Source organism: Gobio gobio (genome assembly GCF_949357685.1).
Source record: "Gobio gobio genome assembly, chromosome: 10".
Classification (NCBI taxonomy): Eukaryota; Metazoa; Chordata; class Actinopteri; order Cypriniformes; family Gobionidae; genus Gobio; species Gobio gobio.
The window spans coordinates 46779280-46798013 of record NC_137116.1 but is presented as its reverse complement, the minus strand read 5'-3'; the positions used below and the strand labels follow the sequence as shown (position 1 = coordinate 46798013).

At 37.4% G+C, this 18734-nt stretch overlaps 1 protein-coding gene across 1 annotated transcript in view; it reads left to right on the top strand.

Annotated features, from left to right (window-relative positions):
* Window positions 1–18734, top strand: part of pde4d (phosphodiesterase 4D, cAMP-specific) — a gene marked incomplete at its 5' end in the record, with an annotated part of 191973 nt that overhangs the window by 627 nt on the left and 172612 nt on the right. The window contains 2 exons of the mRNA XM_079826723.1: window positions 10268–10361; window positions 17334–17566. Coding sequence (XP_079682849.1) covers window positions 10320–10361; window positions 17334–17566 — 275 coding nt within the window. The remainder of the gene's footprint in view (window positions 1–10267; window positions 10362–17333; window positions 17567–18734) is intronic.

Below are 18734 nucleotides of genomic sequence, written 5' to 3'. Positions count from 1 at the left end.
GCTGTGTGGAGTGATTCTGACTTCGTCTGACTTCGTCCAGTGAGGATTTTTGTATACTAAAAAGCCACTGTTTTTAAGAACAGAGAGATGATGTCTTGTATCAAAGTGTGTTTTGAAGTACTTTTTTTAATGATCCTTAAAACATTTCAACTATACATTTTAATCCGTCCTCTCATCCCCTATTGCTCTTATGTTAGTCAAAAGAATATATATATATATATATATATATGTGTGTACGTACGTACATATGTATATATATACACATATATATATATATATACACATATATATATATACATATATATATATACAGTGAGGAAAATAAGTATTTGAACACCCTGCTATTTTGCGAGTTCTCCCACTTAGAAATCATGGAGGGGTCTGAAATTGTCATCGTAGGTGCATGTCCACTGTGAGACAAACAAAAAAAAAAATCCAGAAATCACAATGTATGATTTTTTTAAAACTATTTATTTGTATGATACAGCTGCAAATAAGTATTTGAACACCTGAGAAAACCAATGTTAATATTTGGTACAGTAGCCTTTGTTTGCAATTACAGAGGTCAAACGTTTCCTGTAGTTTTTCACCAGGTTTGCACACACTGCAGGAGGGATTTTGGCCCACTCCTCCACACAGATCTTCTCTAGATCAGTCAGGTTTCTGGCCTGTCGCTGAGAAACACAGAGTTTGAGCTCCCTCCAAAGTTTCTCTATTGGGTTTAGGTCTGGAGACTGGCTAGGCCACGCCAGAACCTTGATATGCTTCTTACAGAGTCACTCCTTGGTTATCCTGGCTGTGTGCTTCGGGTCATTGTCATGTTGGAAGACCCAGCCTCGACCCATCTTCAATGCTCTAACTGAGGGAAGGAGGTTGTTCCCCAAAATCTCGCAATACATGGCCCCGGTCATCCTCTCCTTAATACAGTGCAGTCGCCCTGTCCCATGTGCAGAAAAACACCCCCAAAGCATGATGCTACCACCCCCATGCTTCACAGTAGGGATGGTGTTCTTGGGATGGTACTCATCATTCTTCTTCCTCCAAACACGTTTAGTGGAATTATGACCAAAAAGTTATATTTTGGTCTCATCTGACCACATGACTTTCTCCCATGACTCCTCTGGATCATCCAAATGGTCATTGGCAAACTTAAGACGGGCCTGGACATGTGCTGGTTTAAGCAGGAGAACCTTCCGTGCCATGCATGATTTCAAACCATGACGCCTTAGTGTATTACCAACAGTAACCTTGGAAACGTGGTCCCAGCTCTTTTCAGGTCATTAACCAGCTCCTCCCGTGTAGTTCTGGGCTGATTTCTCACCTTTCTTAGGATCATTGAGACCCCACGAGGTGAGATCTTGCATGGAGCCCCAGTCCGAGGGAGATTGACAGTCATGTTTAGCTTCTTCCATTTTCTAATGATTGCTCAAACAGTGGACCTTTTTTTCACCAAGCTGCTTGGCAATTTCCCCGTAGCCCTTTCCAGCCTTGTGGAGGTGTACAATTTTGTCTCTAGTGTCTTTGGACAGCTCTTTGGTCTTGGCCATGTTAGTAGTTTGATTCTTACTGATTGTATGGGGTGGATAGGTGTCTTTTATGCAGCTAACAACCTCAAACAGGTGCTTCTAATTTCGGATAATAAATGGAGTGGAGGTGGACATTTTAAAGGCAGACTAACAGGTCTTTGAGGGTCAAAATTCTAGCTGATAGACAGGTGTTCAAATACTTATTTGCAGCTGTATCATACAAATAAACAGTTAAAAAATCATACATTGTGATTTCTGGATTATTTTTTTTTAGATTGTCTCTCACAGTGGACATGCACCTACGATGACATTTTCAGACCCCTCCATGATTTCTAAGTGGGAGAACTTGCAAAATAGCAGGGTGTTCAAATACTTATTTTCCTCACTGTATGGTATATATATATATCAATTAAGATAAGTTAAAATACCATACTAAATTATTGTATTATAATACAATACTAAATTATTGTAATATATATATTAGTATGTATGTATGTGTGTATATATATGTATATATGTGTGTATGTATATATTATTTTATAAATAAAAAAATAATATAAGTTAATAAGTGTGTATGTATATATGTATGTATAATTTTATAAATAATAATTTTATAAATAATAAAATTTAAATTAGTTACAATACTAAGTAAATGATTGTATATTACACAGTTTGCGTACATTGCCATTACATGTGTGTATTTATATTCTTACACCGTAGAAATCATATAGAAAGCAAACCTGAGTTTGATGAATGTATGCCTTCAAGATATGTCAGAAAATATTCCCAGATCTGGAAAAATCCCTATGGTTTACAAGCAATTTCATATTAATTTTCTTCACATGTAACATCGTTTTTTTGGGGGGTAAAATATCTGTCACACAGTGTACTTTTGAACGAGATTTAAACACTAGAAATGAATTATACAATCCAGTATTTTTCAACAACGGGAAGTTTAACAATCCATTGGGCACTTTTACGATGTGCAAAAATGCTGAATCCGAAACAAGAAAACGTTCAAAAGGGCGTGCGATGACATATGATGTCAAGAGGGCCAGATAATGATGTCATTGATGACACCACCCTTTCCCCTCTAAAACATCTGTGCTCCTAATCGGTTCCTTATGACATTTTAAAGCACAATATCTCTGAATTTATAGCCATGCTGGGTAATTAATGACCAGCCTTAAAGTTTGAAAGAGGTACAGACCCCTGCTGTTCTCTAACACGTCTCCCTCACGAACTGTGAACGTAATGCTTCAAAAGCTTGTGTTTGCAGAGGTAACTGGAGACTCAAATTAAATGTCCATCTTTCATTGGCTGTCTGATTCCCTTTGTTGCTTTGCATATTTGAACCTCTCCTATGCAAATCTTTGTTGTTTGTCAGCTCCTCAGTTTCCACTATGTGCTGTCTGTGCCCACACTAAGTCAGTATATTTTATTAAATGAAACGTATTAAAAATGTTCAGAAAGTGTGCAGGCATATCTGGGGATCAAGGCGAGCACGTGTTCACGTTGTTGTTTCGTGCTAAGAAATGAATTACATAAATTCATGCTTTAAAGGTCAATCTGAATTCCTGACAGTGTGCTACAGCTGACAGTTTGCTGTTTCTGTGTCCTGTGAATGATGTTTGAGGGCAAATGCCCACACCAGAATTTACCTGGATAATCCTCATCCGTTAAATCAGCACGAGGAATATGAGAGGAAACCAGAAAGGGACCCTCAGGCGGCGACATGAACAAATTAACTATGACAGGCCAGACGATCTCTGTGAGTTTAGGTTGTTCTTTTGATGTTAAAGGTACACGCATCATTTTTTTTATGTGGGTTTATGTGAACCCCAGGTTGCTAAATTATACATATGAAGCTCTCTGGCTCTTTGAAACACCAAAGACGCTTTAATATATTGTGATTTATTAGACATTAATCGACAGAAAACGAATCATTGTTATATAGCTCAACACAGTTAGTCTTATTGTTTAAATCTCATTTTCTTGATTTACAGCGAGTACCTAACCTAGAAATCTAGAAGCACCCTAGCGGCAGCAAATCTAATTTGCAGCCAGGGCGTCTAGCAACTCTCTGTTGGCTTGCGAGCTGGAAAAACCAAACTCTAGTCAGGCCAATCACATCGTGTATAGAGTCAGTGGGCGGGCTTAACATAATGATGGCAGAGTTGCGGCGGTTCCGTGTGCTACTTGTAAACAAAGCAGCTGGCGAACAGCGGCCTTTCGAATCGGCTTTGGCCGTGACTCTGGAAGACTTGGAGTTAAGCTTTTCTTTGAGGAAAGAGCAAAGAACGGCACTGAAGTCATTCTTAAAGGGTTAGTTCACCCAAAAATGAAAATTCTGTCATTAATTACTTACCCTCATGTCGTTCGACACCCGTAAGACCTCCGTTGATCTTCGGAACACAAATGAAGATATTTTAGTTGAAATCTGATGGCTCTGAAAGGCCTCCGTTGGCACAATGGCACGGTTCACTCTCAAGACCCTTAAAAGGTACTAAAGACGTCGTTACAAAGTCCATCTTACTACAGTAGTTCTACAATAACCTCATGAATCGGCGAGAATAGTTTTTGTGCGCAAAAAAACCCTAAATAACGACTTATATAGTGATGACGATTTCAAAACACGGAATCATGAAGCTTCGAAGCGTTATGAATCAGTGAGTCGAATCATGATTCGGATCGCGTGTCAAACCGCCAAACTGCTGAAATTTGGCGATCCAAACTGTTGATTCGACTCAGTGATTCATAACGCTTCGAAGCTTCATGATTCCGTGTTTTGAAATCGTCATCACTATATAAGTCGTTATTTAGGGTTTTTTTGCGCACAAAAACTATTCTCGCCGATTCATGAGGTTATTGTAGAACTACTGTAGTAAGATGGACTTTGTAACGACGTCTTTAGTACCTTTTAAGGGTCTTGAGAGTGAACCGTGCCATTGTGCCAACGGAGGCCTTTCAGAGCCATCAGATTTCAACTAAAATATCTTCATTTGTGTTCCGAAGATCAACGGAGGTCTTACGGGTGTCGAACGACATGAGGGTAAGTAATTAATGACAGAATTTTCATTTTTGGGTGAACTAACCCTTTAAGAAAGGAAGATGTGTTCAGAGTTTTTCCGAGTTTAATCTAGCTCCGCTTCACCTTCTTCGTTGCTCTGGTTGGTTGTAGCTCTATCCTATTGCGTGCAGAGGGAATTTGAAAGACAACCGTTTATCCCGCCCCTCGGATTGAGCCCTGCCAATGGTGTGTTCCCTGACTCAACATCTTGATGTAGGTCTGGCTTGTCAGGCTAGCGAGTTCCATGTTTTACCATGCCTATCGACCTAGCTCACTGCAGTGTGCAACAAGTGTCTCATAGTAGCCGCCGTGCGAACGCACAGAGTAGCATCATAACATAACTTTCAACACACTCAAATAATGTATCTATTATGATAAAACTGTGTTGCGTCATCGCGATTGTCTGCGGCATAATAAAAGCTCTGCAAAATCCAGCTACGACTTTGTTTTGAATAAGTGACCTCTAGCAGCGAAAAATTACATATTATGGCTTAATTTATAGATTAAGATAATTTATTTAATACACTGACAAGTAGGATTTATTTGAAAGCTTTTTTCACTCAGTAATTGTAATTTTCACAATTAATTACAAAGAAACAGCAAGTGACACATTGAGTTATTGGTGTACGTTTTGCATGAAAATATACAAGTTTTCTTTTTACTGTCAATTTAATACTTTTAAAAATGTCTTAAATACTGTGCACTCACAAAATATGAAGAGACTAGTTATAGCAGTACTGTTTTATTTTTAATGTACCAGGTCATCTCACGGAATCTGCAATCTTGGTAATGTGACCAGGTCATATACTCTTTATCTTTAACCCCCTTTTTTATCAGACGCTTTCGCTCACTAAATAAATGAATCATGGCTGATTTAATTTTAACATGGCAAATAGGTCAGCAAGGATATTTTTATGATGCAGCATCCACACAACTAGGTGTCAGTATAACTCAGTGCAAAATGGTAAAAGTTTGTTGACATCATATTAACTGTGGCATAACATGTATTACAAAAAAAGAAAATGAAAGAAATGGTGCTTATATTTACATTTAATCTGTTACCAGACAATCTGTCACAGGCTAAATTTTGGCAGATTGCTATTAGCGTATAGCGTATTTTATTGTGAGCACCTTAACATGACAGCTTCTTGATCTTGCATCTTAAAATAAGTTCCTTCCCAACAGTGTATATATATAATTAAAATGGAATATTCCATCTTAAGATTGTGTTTTAATGTAATTCCTCAAACATCCTGTGCACAGAGGTTGAAAAGCCTTTCCTGGAACAACATCAAAAGGAAAACAATGCAGCCATTTTCCCCAAACTCTCTCATGACATGTTAAGAGTTCAGTAACCTCAGCAAAAACGCAGATGGCAAGGCATCATGGGAATAACTGACACTTAAACTTATACAAAAATTAGTATATATGACCAAAATGTGGGTTTATGTGAGCCACATCTTACTGAATGATGCATATGAAGCCCTCTTGTTTCCTGTTGATGGTTATCTTTGTATATAATAGATTTGCAATAAAATTACATGGCTTTTGCTTTCACAATGTAAACCTTTCCCAAGCTTATATCGTTCTTCCCCGTGGACATTACAAGGATTAAAAACATCAACATGTCATATGCATGAATTAAAGATAATTTTATAGAGGATGCCGTGGGTTGTAAGTGATCATATAAACTGCCAGTGCTTGATGGGTTTCTTTGACAAACTTTGGCCAAAAAGAATGTGGAAAAAGGTTATGCTTCCCACGGAACATATTCCGTAAACAATAATTGACATATGCCTATTTTAGCCTGTGACACTCACAAATATTTGCCTGGGGAAATAATTGTTTGAGAGAGTTTATATTTTCAGCAGTTATACTGGGACACATGGGGCCTTTTTTGAAAAACACAATTTTCCACTGTAAGTAGTGCAATGTAAAGGGAGCTGTAGTTGTTTTATGATTATAATTTTTAGATAAAAGTTACATTTAACACATAGCACAAGAATTATAGCTATTAATTAACAGCATAGCAATATTAAGTAATGAATGTATTTTATATAATATACTTTTTTTGTTTATTCATTATAAATCATAATATAAAGCTTTGTTTATAGGCACTTTCAGCATGTTAAACATATGGGAATGTGAGTTGAGTCTGCCACAATATAGCCACTAGATGGTGATAGAGACTTCAGGTTGTGAATACTATTTAGGGTACCTTTTCATTCCATGGACATTATTTCCCTTCTTTACGGTGTTACCCGAGACATTTTATGTTGGACGGCGAGCAATATGACCAAGGAAATGCTCTGTAAGAAAAGATTTTTGCTTTTGTATATTTTCATTTGGCAAGTTTAGCTTATCTCATTCTGTATATTTGTGTTGAGTCTGTTGACTTCAACTTCAGCTCGAACTGAAAACAATTGTATTTTTTTCCTCCCTTTCCCTCCACTCTGTTCTGAGTGTTTGGTTTGTTGGTACAATGGCACTAAAGACCCTATTGCCTATTGCCTTTGTTATACCACAGTCCCTCCAAGAACCCTTTGTCCTGCTTTTGGGGTAAAATGCCTTCATAGCTGCCCTTTAAAAAAAAAATTGATACAAAATTTGTTCCACCAAAAAATTCATTTAAACTTTATTTTCGATTGATATATATTTTGATTGACACCATTTTAATGTGCCCTTATTACACGTTACATGTATAGTAATTATAAATTAGGCATAATTACATGCAACTAACCCTAAACCAAACCCTAATCCTACCCTAACACTATAGTAAATACATATTGGTATGCTTACGTTATATGCTTATGTTACGTGTTAATTATACTAAATTTGATCTAAAAATGATCATAATGATAAAACAACTACACTGTAACAGGGACACACTCAAAACAATAACTCATTGGACAAACTCAATTTAATTGAGGGCAGGTTTTCCATCCAATAAATATGTGTAGCCCCAAATCATATAAAACAAATTCATGCAATGAGCTGGTCCGACTCAGTTTGTTCAAATACAGTTTAGATTATATTTATTATTTTTTATTCTGGTCAATCTTTAATTAAAAAAAGTTATAAGCAGTTTCATTGATCATTATACACAATGTATTGAATGAACAAATAAGAAAAGAGTGCTGTCAGTCCTGGCGTTAGCTGAGGTCACTGAGTGTACAGTCTAAACACAGGCGCCACTCTTTTGCATAATGATAACCACAAAATTCAAAAACATTACAGAAACTCCTCTAAATGTCCAACATAACTGAACACTAAGCACTAACATTAACTAACAACATCTTTCCCTTTCCTGAAAAACGCTTTAATCCCTAATTTTACTCTCCTAGTCCATTGCAAAGCATGCTGGGAACTACAGATCCACTGCCCAGTTAGTTATGTCAACACAAATTATTAATGTAGTTTTAACACAAATTAAAGGTGCTGTATGTACGTTTTTGACTGTATTAAAGCATAAAAATACCATAATATAGTTGCAGATATTTAGGAAACATGCTGAGTTCACATACTCGTTTAACCGAAAAACAATACTACAGCCAGTTATTTTACTTTGAAATCTGTGTTCTGTGTCGGAATGTCTGTTTTTGTTTTGGTCCATAACGTACGTTGCCAGTTTACCCAATAGTATTTCGACACTGCAGGTTGCCAATTGGAGGAAAACACGGTGTATTGCTGCCATGGAGGCCAGCAAACAAACTGGGTCCGAGATCGCAGATTCTACCCGATCTAAAAAGCTTCGGCATCCATCTAAAACTCTCTATGAACGGAAGCACATTAGAATGTGAATAAATAAACTCATCCACTTGCAGTGTGTGTCTCCTTGTCTTCCTTTGTCAATTGCGCTCGTTCCTGTTGTGTGTCCTCAAACTGGCAACCCGCGTGAGCGTCGAATCTGAGGAGGAGGGGGCGGGGCAAACAATATTTTGACTTTGGACTGTAGTACCCATTTCAACCACTAGCTGTCATTCTTACATACAGCACCTTTAATTAAGTAAACTTCGGTTTCAAATATATTAGGTGGATTGAACACAATTAAATTAGAGGTGCACTATGTAAAATGTTTTCAGTAAAATATCCAAAAACCACTAGGCCAGCGTTATATATTTTGTTCAGTTGAGTACTTACAATATCCCAAATGTGTCCAACTATTTGTAAATCATGAGAGATTTGCTATTTTAACCAAGGAACCGGGACGTAAGAGGAAGTCGCCTGTCAATTGCGTCATATCTGCGTTACCCCCGGTTTCCGGTTTTATTTTGCAGAAACGCTTTATTCTCACTGCATTGTGCAACAAGTGTCATAGTAGCCGCCGAGCAAACGCAGAGAGTAACGCCATAACATAATTTTCAACACACTCAAATGTATCTAATATGATAAACTGAGCTGCATTACCTCATACTCATGACCGGAGATGGGTGACTATGCCATAATAACAGTCTCGCTGCTCGCGAGGCGTGTGTTCCTCTCTTCTTATTAACAATCGCTCCAGCGGCCTTGCTCAGCTCCCACAACACTCGATCCTGCTCTGCTTCATACTACAGTAACGTTAATAATAGCATCCATGAACATGATTTCTGCCCGAGTCCTATCCCGATTCTTTTCCACCGGCTGTGAGGTGGAGACCACATGTCCCAAGATTCTGCACTCAAACATGGCGTCATCAAACTACGCCTTTGTTTTGAATAGTCAACCTCTAGTGGACGGAAAAGTTACATAGTGCAGCTTTAATTTTTTTATTTTTTACTTTAGCTCATTTTAAGTAATTAAACTGAACAAGAGGCAAAAAAATGTTTAGTGCACACTTTTATCCCATTGCACCCTATAGCTTTAGTTTGGTGTAGTTCTGAACTGATTACATTTTCAGGAAAAAGAGGAGAAAATAATGATTTCACTTGCGAAGTATATGTCATATACCGCAACAAAAGCCTTGCCTGCCCAAATAATAATGCATTGACATGAATAATCACCCGCCCATATAATGGAGAAATTGTTTTAGGTCTTTGAATACCTCACAGAATCTCAATTTAACATTTAAAAATGATGGATTTACATGCTTCTATTTAAACAGAGCATGCCTAGAGGAACGTATTGAAATGTTAACTTGAGTTTTTTTTAGATTATTTGAAGCAGCTACCATCTGTCAAAGATTCTGTTTGGTTTCTGCCTTATTTGAAGGTGACTTTGTAAAACAAGTGACTTTGTAGAGCTTATTCCGCCTCATGAATTATTTATGAAGCACTAATTAAGATTGTGTACACCATTCCAAGGTCATATCAAATACTTGCAGTGGTTATCATAAACGTAATGAGATATGTGACAGCTCAGTGTTATGTAAGTGTACATGTGGCATTCTGTAGTCTGTGCTTTTGAAAGCAGTTATTTCTTTTTTTCATGCAAAACTGCCACTTGAACTGTTGGTTCCTAGATTATCTGCTTGTCTCCAAGGACCACAAACTCACTGATGAAAAGTATATTTATTCAAATGCAATTTCTGGTGCCAGAACTGCACAAGATGTTTTTATATGCTGGTAGTTTCGTTCCTAGTCAAAATGGGATTTTGAGCCAAAATGTGGACATTTGGGTTCTTGTGGCGTTATCACATGATTTGCATGATATGAAACAGACTCTCACTCTCATTATTTTTATTTTATTCTAGGACTTTCTACATCTTGAGGCTTAACTCATTGTTTTTATCTGGGGGAAAAACAATGCAAGAGAATGCCTGCAGCGGAGAAAGTCAATTGGAGAGTGTAAGTGCACTGAAATCATTCATACCATTCACATGCACAGACAATTAACCTCTAATATGTGTAACTTAATCAATTTTACTGGACATTATGCAAGCATTGAGCAATTATTGGAGTCGGTTAAAGGGTTCGTTCACCCATAAATGAAAATTCTGTCATTAATTACTCACCCTCATGTCTTTCCAAAACCGTAAGACCTTCGTTAATCTTTGGGACACAAATGAAGATATTTCTGATGAAATCAGAGAGCTCACTGACCTCTCCATAGACTGCAATTTAATGAACACTTTCAAGGCCAAGAAAGGTAGTAAAACTGTTAAAATAGTCCATATGACTACAGTGGTTCAACCTTAATTTTTATAAAGAATACTTTTTGTGCACAAGAAAAAAAAAAGAAAAAGAAAAGACTTTTATCAATCTATTGTATTCTTGTCGCTTCATAAAATTAAGGTTGAACCACTGGAGTCACATGGACGATTTTAACAATGTTTTTACCTTTCTGGGCCTTGAACGTGTTAATTAAATTGCTGTCTATGAAGAGGTCTGAGAGCTTTTGGATTTCATCAAAAATATCTTCATTTGTGTTCAGAAGATGAACGAAAGTCTTGCGGTTTTGGAACAACATGAGGGTGAGGAATTAATGACAGAATTGTAATTTTTGGGTGAACGACCCCTTTAAGATGATTATTAATCATTATTGAGCACCAATGGACAGAGCAGCTAGTCTTGACTGGTTAATACTGGAAAGAACAGATGGTACAGGTTTAAAGAGAATACTATTTCACAAAAAAGTTTTCACTTAGTGAAGCAAACAGCAACAAAGGGAAATCATTGCTGCTTTCACTTGTGATTTAGTACGTCTGAAACCTTGCAGAATGTTTAAAAAAAACATACTTACTTGCAAACAGGTTGGTGGCAGTGATTAATGATCTGAGCTGTGAACCAGTGGTTGTCCAAGATTGAAACCCCGGAAGTAGTGACCCATGAACTGTTTTTTTTTATTTTTTATTTTTTTAAGAAATTAATACTTTTATTCAGCAGGGATGCATTAAATTGTTCAAAAGTAACATTTAATGTGACTAAAAATCTAATAAATTGTTATTTTTAACATTCTATTCATCAAAGAATCCTGAAAAAATGTATTACGGTTTCCACAAAAAGCAGCACAACTGTTTTCGACAAGTTATACTTTTTTTTTTCTTCAAATATGCATGTTAGAATGATTCCTGAAGGATCATGTGACACTGAAGACTGGAGTAATGATGCTGAAAAATTCTCTTTGCCATCCCAGGAATAAATTAATATAAATTTAAAAATAGAATTATTTTTGAAAATACCTTTACTTCAAATAATGATCAAATAGCCTTGGTTAGCAAAAAAGTATTCTTTCAAAAAAATAAAAAATCTTACCGGCCCCCAAAAATGTGTATGATAGTGTGTGAACATTTCTTTTTTTTTATTGAATATTGATCGAGGAATATGATTTGTATTAATATAAATGTTGAAAGAAGTTAATGCTTTATCACAATGCTTCTATACTGATATTTCACTCATTCAAAATAAGTAAAATATTACATTTTATAATTTTTTTCTGTGTATTTTTAGAACCTCAAAACGAAGTATTTTATTCCAGAATTATTCTGCTTTTCGGAAATAAACAATGCACAGAACAGAAACATTTCTCAAAAGCAGTCATTCTGGGCCCACTTTATCCTTCAGAATCCATTCACTCTTTGAAAACTCTTTATGGAGAGTTTTTTTATTTTTAATTACTTAATTGTATTGTTTGTCATAGTTATTACACTATAATCTTGTAGATCAGGAAATGTTCACATTGACGAGTTTACGGTGGTTGCCATTTAGTGGTTTGGGAGAACATAAAATTAAATGTTTTAATCCTGGTGGCCTTTAGCCTCATAATGACTTATGCAAGTTTTAAACTGAAATATATCCTTACAGAACTAGTCTCAAGGAGGAAGATAACGTGTAATCTTTCATCGGAAAGATTAATGAATTGAGATTTGTCATTGACCTTTTGTCATTTAGCTCTAGGCTACATTTGGCATGGTGCTTTAGCTCTGTATTTCAGGACTTAATGATGCCTAAAATATTTGAGTTTTAAGGACTTTTTAATGTCATCTAAGTGTCTTTTATGTGTGAGTTACAGCTCATTTAGTCTGTTTTAATTTTCAAAACATCCTTTTCACAATTAATATTTTTCATTAAATGTGCAATACATTTTTCCTTAATGTTTGAATGACAAGTTAAACTGTCTAGGGTATTTACTTCCCTGAAATTCTTATGAACCATTTCAGAACATTTGGATTTCAATCTACAGTAAAAGAAGAAAGAAAAAACATCTGCTGGAAAAAAAAGTCTGTTCGTTAAATAATATCATCAAATCTCTCTTGATAAAGTACCTCATCTGTGTGCCGTTCTTCATCCATGTGACACCTTTAATCATTCCTCTCTGAAATCACATTTACCAATCTTTCAACGCAGTGGAGCGCTACAAAGCATCAGTGATGATAATTAAAATGTTGATATATTCAATGCATCTGTGAAAACACTGGTAAATGGATCAAAGATTTACTCACTTATTTACTCGCTTATTTATTTATGACTTGGCCGATGGTTTGCATATTTCATTTGGGCAATAAGATTGGGGTGTTCCTCCGAAAGTGAGCGTGTTTCCTTGTGGTTAATGTGTTTTTCACGGTATGTGGCTACAGCCATCCGAGTAGACAGGTGAGGGATTGTTTATTGCTGTCACCTTGAGTTAAAATACATTTATTTTCTGCTCAAAATTCTTATTTCACAGTCAGGCGGCGATGATTTAAATACATTTGTCTTTAGTTAATATCGTATTTATCATCAAAACTAAAATTGCTTGTCAAAAATCAATGCAATTTAATCCTCTATACACTCAAAAAAAAAAAGGTGCTAAATGCACCAAAAATGGTTATTCGTCGTAATCATTGAGGAACCACTTTTGGTGCTATATAGCACCAAATCATAACATGTTCTGTATATGGTTGCTGTGCTATATAGCACCTTTGTCAAAGAACCGGTGAAGAACCTCTGAAGAACCACTGAAGCACTATACTGTATATATAGCACTTAAAAAGGTTCCCCTATGATTACGAGCCAAGAACCATTTTTGGTGCAATATAGAACCTTTTTTTTTTTAGAGTGTACCTCCTCCCAAAATGGGGCCAAGCTCTATTGCAGGTGGGCCATATATGTGATGGTGGTGGTAGCGGTAGCAGCCATGGCTGTATTTCTCATGGCTCGCTTCTGCTCTCTTCTGGTTGTCCTCTCCATCTCCAGCGAACGAGCCCCATCTCTACACAGCTGTTGCCAGATGGTACAGTCAGCAGCAATATTCTCTAGGTCTTCAGGTCTGATCTTACACTTCCTTAAGGCGTTCTTCATCTGATCCTTGTAGGGCTTCTCAGCCCTCCAGCTGAGCGTCGACCATGATGTAGCTGGCCATAGAGCACTCTGCAGGGCAGCCGACATGGGGGCATCTGTATCACGTGCCCCAACCACTGTAGCTGGCGCTGGGTGATCATGGCCTTAATACTTCTGCAGCTGGTCTTTTTAAGTATTTCAGTGTGAGGCACACGATGACGCCAGGTAATTCCCAGGATGCGCTGGAGGCAGTTTATGTTGAAGCGCTCTAAGGACTTGATGTGTTGGCTGTAGGTTACCCAAGTTTCACAGCTATAGAGGAGGGTGGTGACATAGACCACTTGGTATACGGCGACCTTTGTGGAGGGATGAAGGTCCTTGTTGTGAAAGACTCTGCGCCGAAGTCTCCCAAAGGCAGCTGATGCCTGTTTAATGCGGCTCTGGATTTCGTTGTCAATGCCAATATCCTCAGGTAGAATATATACATACACTCACCGGCCACTTTATTAGGTACACCTTGCTAGTACCGGTTTGAACTCCCCTTTGTCTTCATAAGTGCATTAATTCTTTGTGGCATAGATTCAACAAGGTGCTGGAAACATTCCTCAGAGACTTTGGTCCGTATTGCTTCAGATTTGTTGGCTGCAGAATCTCCCGTTCCACCTCATCCTAAAACTGCTCTATTGAATTGAGATCTGGTGACGGTGGAGGCCATTTGAGTTTAGTGAACTCATTGCCTTGTTCAGGAAACCAGTTTGAGATGATTTGAGCTTTGTGACATGGTGCGTTATCCTGCTAGAAGAAGCCATCGGAAGATGTGTACACTGTGGTCATAAAGGGATGGACATGGTCAGCATCAACACTCAGGTAGGCTGTGGCGTTTAAACGATGCTCAATTGGTACCAAGTGTCCCAAAGTGTGCCAAGAAAATATCCCTCACACCAGCAGCCTGAACCGTTGACACAAGTCAAGATGGATCCATTGCTTTCATGTCGTTCACGCCACATTCCACCATCTGAATGTCGCAGCAGAAATTGAGACTCATCAGACCAGGCAACGTTTTTCCAATCTTCTATTGTCCAATTTTGGTGAGACTATGTGAAAAAGCATTAAACTTTAGAATATCCAGATGAAAGATCCCTTTGCATCCACACTTTCTCCCCTAAACCGTTTATAATGGACGCATTACATCTAACTGGCTTGCTTTTGAAGAGGTAAATTAATTGTTCCTGAAGGCCAGAACTATTTTAAATGCTTCAGTTCACATGTTTTCGCTTTCAGCACTATCGAAGTGAACACAATTAAGTAATTAATAATGTATGAGGTGATAAGGTGAATGTAAATCTCTTGAGAGATGTTTCTATAGAACAGAACACAAAGGAAAACGTCAATGCCAGAAAACAAGCAAATACTTTGTAGACCCGTCATTGAGCACAGGTGCCCCTTCATTTCCCCTCCAATGGTGAATGGGGTTTTGACTAAAAATTATTTAATAATATCTTTCAGGATAATTGAACTTTTTCATAGCGTTTTGGGGAGCCAAAATCAGTGCCTGAGAACAATGAGTGCCGAGCCTCTTTGTGTGAATCAATGGTGATTTGTGTTTTCTACTTTGTCCTGAGGCTGTTTGGAGAGAGCTGGTCTCTGTATCAAATCGATATCGCCTTGTTTTATCCAGAGGGAGTGATGGTTCTCTCATGCGTCTTCAGAGCATATTGTCAAAAGAGGAGTGGACTGATGATCACAACGATCAGGAATGATGAATGAATTGATGGATGTGTGTCACATGATCCGTTAGAAATCATGCTAAATGTTGATTCGGTGCTCAAGTTATGTTTCTTATCATATTAAAGGTCCGGTTTTTCGTGTTTTTTTGAAGCTTTGATTGTGTTTACAGTGTGCAATATAACATGTGTTCATGTTTCATGTGTAAAAAAACACAGTATTTTTCACACAATTTACTTATCTGTATACCGCTGTTTTCACTGTCCTCAAAACGGCCTGAGAATTTCCTCGTTCTATGAAGTCCCTCCTTCAGAAATATGTAACGAGTTCTGATTGTGCCAGCGGTTCCCGTGTTGTGATTCGACAGCAGCTTAGCGCACGTTGCCCGGAAAGGTCACGCCTCTTACCATAACGGGGAGATGAACGCGCTCAAACTACAGCCCCTGAAGGCCAAACAAAGGTGATTTGACTCCGGGATGAAAATAACAGCGTCTGAACGACATGGCGACAAACGCAACCGAACCGAACCGAACCGAACGCAACACTTCCTCTTCTCCACGAGGGAGAGCAACAAGACCACGCCCCCTTTTTCGCGTATTCTTGTTGGCGGAGGTTAGTCAACAAACTGTTCTACTGACGTAATTAAAGCAATAAGTACCAGGATGTAGTCCAAACCGGCCGTTCGCTGTAGGCTTTGAAAGGGAACTTCTGTTAAATAAAATATCTCGCTTGGCATTGAACTTTGAGCTTTATAATTTAACAGGTATTATTTATGCTCTAACAGCAACATTACACACTAACTAAAGTTTGAAAAATGGGATCACGAAGAACAGGACCTTTAACATTTAGAAAAAGATTGTGCTGCTTAATATTTTTGTGGTAACAGTACTTTTTCCAGGATTTTTGCATATGTACTATTTCGCTGTGTATATATATATATATATATATATATATATATATATATATATATATATATACACCGATCAGGCATAAGATTATGACCACCTTCCTAATATTGTGCTGGTCCCCCTTTTGCTGCCAAAACAGCCCTGACCCATCGAGGCATGGACTCCACTAGACCGCTGAAATTGTGCTGTGGTATCTGGCACCAAGTCCTGTAAGTTGGGAGGTGGTGCCTGCATGGATCGGACTTGTTTGTTCAGCACATCCCACAGATGCTCGATTGGATTGAGGGAATTTGGAGGCCAAGTCAACACCTCAAACTCGTTGTTGTGCTCCTCAAACCCTTCCTGAAGCATTTTTGCTTTGTGGCAGAGCACATTATTTATCCTGCTGAAAGAGGCCACAGCCACCAGGGAATACCGTTTCCATGAAAGGGTGCACATGGTCTGCAGACCGGGAACCCTCCACAAGAGCTGCAGTTTTGGAGAAACGATTTTAAAAACGTTTTATGTATGTTTTCGTGGGCTGATCTACTTTAGATTTATATATTCAAACATTTAATTAAGCCAAGGTTAATGGAACACAGGTGACTCATTCATTATAAAATTAAAAGCTAAAGGTCCATTAAGATTATATGAATAAATTGACTTGTTATAAGTTTAAGATTACCTTAGAGCAAGGCTGAAAAAAATCACACTTAAAACGTATCATATAACAAATGGATCCTCGTTGAAAAATCTAAATTGTTGAATAGAATCTGTACTTGGGTACTTTGTGAGAATTAATCAGCTTTCAGATTAACTTTCAGACAAATTTTTACAATTTAACATATATATATGACTCATGATGTAATTAAATCAGTGGACTGACTCTATTTTTAGTAAATGTCTCATGTAAGTGCTCTAAAACTTAATCAAACTTTCACCCTCTCAGGTCTCAGATTGTTCCCCAGAGTCCCCAGACTTATGCCCGCTGTCCTGCATGGAGCCCTTTGCGGTCCGCAGGCTTTCCTGTCGGACCGTCCAGCTGCCCCCTTTGGCATTCAGGCAGGCAGAGCAGTACTACCTTGAGAGGAAACCAGAGACAGAGACATCCCAGCCTCGACCCACCAGCCTCCCCTTGAGAGCACCCCCACTCATTGCCATCACCTCTGCAGATACAAGCAGGTAATCAGCTGGGATTACATTTTCTCATTGTTCATCCTTCATTTTGTGTTTCGTTTTGCAGTGTTGGGGCTAATTCATTACTTTTTTTGATGAACGTGTTACTTAATAAATGTACACATTGATATTTGAGTTAATTAATGCACGTTGCTTTTCAGTTAATTTAATTTGTTTAAAGAATTTTTTCAACTTTTTTTGTATTTTTTTAATAATTGATTTGAAATTCCCATAACGCTGTCACAGACATGCACACTCATGCATGCATGGGAACACACAAAAAGTACAAAAGTAACAAAACACATTGTTGTACAGTAAGTAATAGCCTATAACCCATAATCTTACGAGATCTTTTGTATACCATACATGACTCAATGGGTCAGGAAATATTCTAAATGGTCAGAATATTATAATATTCTTCGGGCAGTGATGCCATTAACGCGTTACTCTAATCTGACTACTTTTTTCCAGTAACGAGTAATCTAACGCGTTACTATTTCCAAACCTGTAATCAGATTAAAGTAATTTATCCAAGTCACTGTGAGTTACTATTTTTGTCATTTTCCTTAGTAAAAAATATATATATATTTGCTTTCTTCTTGAGTCTCGGGGAGACTATTTATGTTAAGTGAAGTCAAGAAAGACTGTCTTTGTTGTTTTAATAAAAAATGCTTTTTTTCAGGAAATATTTTTTTATTTTAACTTAAAATGTCAGGAGATACATGATACATGAAAAATGCACTTCCAATTAAGTGAGTGTTGGCAAAAATGGTTGTCATTTTTATGTTGAGGCGGCAGGGGGTGTTGTCGGCAACTGCTGAATGTAACTAATAAAATAACTTGTAATCTAACTTAGTTACTTTTAAAATCAAGTAATCTGTAAAGTAACTGTTACTTTTTAAAGGAGTAATCAGTAATCATATTACTTTTTCAAAGTAACTGTGGCAACACTCTACGTGCCAGATTTACTAGCTTATTGACCCTCTTTTGGCGTTGAAAAACTATTGTCAGGACTACTAAAGATGCGCAGTGAAAAATTTGCACTGAAAAGGTGTGGACACAGTTATGCTGACCTTATTGCATATGCATTTGTTGGAGTTTCCCTTTGAGATGCAAATTTTATGTGAGTATTTAAATGAATCACGCAAGGTGATTTACTACGTTTTGTCAATTT